At 46.1% G+C, this 4,171-nt stretch overlaps 1 protein-coding gene across 1 annotated transcript; it reads left to right on the top strand.

Annotated features, from left to right (window-relative positions):
* The first annotated feature begins 889 nt into the window (after positions 1–889).
* Positions 890–3,533, top strand: LOC139029909 (stAR-related lipid transfer protein 7, mitochondrial). Its single transcript, XM_070451204.1, has one exon. It carries the CDS (start codon positions 954–956, stop codon positions 1,839–1,841), a length of 888 nt encoding a protein of 295 aa, XP_070307305.1. The 5' UTR covers positions 890–953; the 3' UTR covers positions 1,842–3,533.
* Positions 3,534–4,171: the final 638 nt, after the last annotated feature.

Here is a 4,171-nt window from a genome sequence, read left to right as displayed (position 1 = left end):
AGAGGAAAAATCTTTAAACCTAATGTTATCTATTGGAATATATGTATTAGAATATTTACTCTATAACTAACAATGGATTTAATGCATTCTCACTGAGATCAGTAAAAAGGCTGAAATGTCCACTGTCACGACTTCTAGTACAGTTTTGAATAGAGATTCTAGTCAGTGTAATAAGAAAAAGGAATGAAAGGTGTATAAGAGCAATTTAAAGTAAAGCTGCCTTTATTTGCAGACTACATAATAGTGCACATAGAAAATACTAAGGAATAAAAAAACAAAAAAAGTATAGAACTAAGTGAATTTTTCAGTATACATCCATAAAACCTAGAATTGTAAGATGTCTAGGAAAAAAATAGAAAACTATTTTTGTGAACTTGGGCTAGATACACTTTCATATAGCTAAGATACAGATTTCAGTAACCATTAAAAAACAGATGCAAGGAGAGAACGGGATGAACTGAGAGAGTAGCATTGAAATATATACATTACCATCTGTAAAACAGACAGCTAGTGGGAAGCTGCTATGTAGCACAGGGAGCTCAACCCAGTGCTCTAAGATGACCAAGAGAGGTGGGATGGGGTTCAAGAGGGAAGGTATATGTGTATACTTAGGGCTGATTCACACTGTTGTGTGACTAAACCAACACAATATTGCAAAGCAATTATTCTCCAATTAAAAATAAATTTTTAAAAATTACTTAAAAAAATTGAAACATTGGACTTTATCAAAATGCAATTTAAAACAATTTGCTCATCAAAAGACATTTGTAATGATTAAACAAGTCAAAAAATGAGGAAAAAACTCAAAAATCTGACAAAGGATATATAGGGATATATATAATATACCTCTATCTCTATACTTATCTTCTACATAAAAAAACAACTCAGGCCGCGTCCTCCTCGGTCGCCTCTGGCGCCGGCTGCGCGGACGCCCGGGCCATGCCTCTGCCTTGATGGCGGCGCTCGCTGGCGTGTTCGTGTGGGACGAGGAGAGGATCCGGGAGGAGGAGTTGCAGAGATCCACTGATGAGATGAAACGGTTGGAGGAAATGTCAGGTATGTTTCGGAGCTCTGGAGTTGAGCGCCACCCCCCAGAACCAAAATCCCAGACAGAAGGGATTGAAGATTCAGGAGGCAAAGAGCAGCCATGGGAGATGGTGATGGATAAGAAACACTTCAAGCTGTGGCGGCGTCCCATTTCAGGCACCCACCTTTACCAGTACCGAGTGTTTGGAACCTACACGGACGTGACACCGCGGCAGTTCTTCAACGTTCAGCTGGATACAGAATATAGGAAAAAGTGGGACGCCCTGGTGATCAAGCTGGAAGTGATCGAGAGGGATGTGGTCAGTGGCTCTGAGGTTCTTCACTGGGTGACCCATTTTCCTTACCCGATGTACTCACGGGATTATGTGTACGTTCGGCGGTACAGCGTGGATGAGGAGAACAACGTGATGGTGTTGGTGTCACGTGCTGTGGAGCACCCGAGTGTGCCCGAGTCTCCGGAATTCGTCAGGGTCCGGTCATACGAGTCCCAAATGGTTATCCGTCCACACAAGTCATTTGATGAGAACGGCTTTGACTACTTGCTGACATACAGTGACAACCCCCAGACCGTGTTTCCGCGCTACTGCGTTAGTTGGATGGTTTCCAGTGGCATGCCAGATTTCCTGGAGAAGCTGCACATGGCCACTCTGAAAGCCAAGAACATGGAGATCAAAGTGAAGGACTATATCTCATCTAAGCCTTTGGAAGTGGGGAGTGAGGCCAAAGCCGCCACCCCATCTTCTGAGCGCAAGAGCGAGGGCAGCTGTGGGCCTGCCCGCATCGAGTATGCCTGACGGGCCCTGGGGGCAGTGGGGTCAGGCGGGTACAGCCCTGTCTCGGCGTCATCTCTCCCCTCCGCTGCGGAACAGGGCGGGTTCGCAGGGCTCTGCTGTAGCCACCACGCAGGCTGATTCAGTGCTGGTGTCCGCTCTCAGGGCCCTGCTGCTCTCTATCGGAACAGGAGGAGGGGGCATCCGAAGGGCCTTGTCATGGTCTCGGGCCAAGCGTTTTGAAACTGGTGTTCCTGGAGCTCCTCTGGAACCAGCCTCGCCTCAGGCCGGAGGGGACAACATCCTTTACTTTCTCTGCCCACATTCCGTTCTCAGCCTTGGTTCTGTGGCACTTTGGGTTGGTTTCCTTCGGTTCTGAAGGTCCAACTGGACCACTTGGACGGTTGAGTTTTCAATGACAGGTCATGGCTGGAGGCACTCTAGGTCACAGTCCTGGTGTTGAGGGGGTGTGAACTATTGCTTGGCAGCGTAAGTGCCTTGTCCTCACCTTCCCCTGTCTCTAGGGACATAAAGTTTGTACCAAGAGATGTCAATCTCTGCCTCCCATTGCCGTTCCCCACGCAAAGCAGTTTCCCTTGAGTCAGCCAGTTCTTCGGTATTCATGTGCTGTGTTCATCTGGGTTACCGCCTCCCCCTGTAGCCCATTTACCAAGAACACTGGGAAACTAAACGCTGTCAGACAGTAACTCTATCATCAGTGTTTTTGATAGGATCAGTGGAGATGCTCAAAACATCCAGTTTAGCTTTGTGTTTTTTTTTTTTAACTTTTGTGTTAAAAAGCGGGGGTGGAATTAGGAAATAGAATAGGATTTTTTCTCCATAGTCTGGGCTGTATAGACAGCACTGTTTTGATTTGGGCATTATTTTTCACACTTTGGGTTTGACTTAATGTGGCAACTTGGCCATCTTAGAAGGCTGAAGGCAGAGGGGTGGGGGTTGGGCACCTCCCTGGAAGCTCTCAGAGCTGCAGACAAGCTGTGTGAGCAGACAGATGCAGTTGGTCCCAAATGCTCATCAAGGGGGTTGTGATTCATGTGACCCTGTGAAAAGCTTTTTGTCCTCTTTTGAGCTAAAATTAAGGCAAACCAGGCTGTTCAGATAAAATCACAATCAGATGGGATCGGCCTGCCCTGGCTAACTGTCATGCTGCACTCTGACCAGGAGCATCGGAAAGGGCTTCAGATCCTCCTCCTTCCTCTTATTAGAATATGAATGACCAGATTTCCCCCACCCCCACTTGGTACCCTTTGGTGTTGCTGAAAGAGGAGCGAAGGCTGAGATTAAGCCCCTTAACCTTTTTGTGGCCTAAGTTTGTGCCAAGAAAATGCCTGCTCCACTCTGACTTCCTGCAATCTCCGCATCGTTGGCAGACCAGATCGGTGCCTCAGACAGCCCCAGCTTCCCTTCATCGGTTATGTCTCCCTCCTCATCCCCAGGGACGAGTCCCTGGGTTGCATTGGAACTTAGCGCCTGTGACTATTGGGACAGGGGTGGTATGGGCAAGTGCCGTGAGTACACTTGAGTAAAGGACCTGTGTGTTGCTCACCTGCTTTTTGGCAATTTGACTCTTCACTTGGTCTTGGTCTGTACAGTTACTTATGTCATTGTAATGATTTCACTCCTGACTGTGGTGTTTTTACCAAATGCGTGAATAAATACAAAGATTGGTATGAAAAAAAAAAAAAAAAAAAACAACTCACCTAATAAATAATGCAGGGTCTTCCCTGGTAGTTCAGTTGGTAAAGAATCCTCCTCCAATGCAGGAGACCCCAGCTCGATTCCTGGGTCAGGAAGATCCCCTGGAGAAGGGATAGGCTACCCACTCTAGTATTCTTGGGCTTCCTTTGTGGCTCAGCTGGTAAAGAATCTGCCTGCAATGAGGGAGACCTGGGTTCAGTCCCTGGGTTGGGAAGATCCCCTGGAGAAGGCAAAGGCTACCCACTCTAGTATTCTGGCCTGGAGAATTCCATGGACTGTATAGTCCATGGGGTTGCAAAGAGTCAGACATGACTGAGTGACTTTCACTTCACTTCCAAGTTTGAACAGACACTTCACAAGAAGACATATGCATATAAAAATTTATTCAACATCTTTAGTCACCAGACAATAGCAAATAAAAGCTATAATATTATGACATACCTATAAATGGCTAAAATGAACCCCAAACTTTTGTGAAGATGTGGGATGCTCAGAAGGCCTGTATGTTGCTCATGGGATTGCAAAATATTACAATCATTCTGGAAAGGGTTCTGGTAGTTTCTTACAGTGTTAAACATACATATAGTCTTTAACCAGCAATTTCACTGTAAGGTATTTACGTAAGAAAAATGAAA

The sequence above is a fragment of the Odocoileus virginianus genome, chromosome 20 (genome assembly GCF_023699985.2).
Source record: "Odocoileus virginianus isolate 20LAN1187 ecotype Illinois chromosome 20, Ovbor_1.2, whole genome shotgun sequence".
NCBI classification, from domain to species: Eukaryota; Metazoa; Chordata; class Mammalia; order Artiodactyla; family Cervidae; genus Odocoileus; species Odocoileus virginianus.
The sequence above is the reverse complement of the archived record's forward strand: the minus strand, read 5'-3'. Positions and strand labels throughout refer to the sequence as shown.

Coding starts and splice junctions, on each gene's coding strand:
- LOC139029909 (XM_070451204.1), top strand. CDS start 954: ATGGCGGCGCTCGCTGGCGTGTTCGTGTGGGACGAGGAGAGGATCCGG.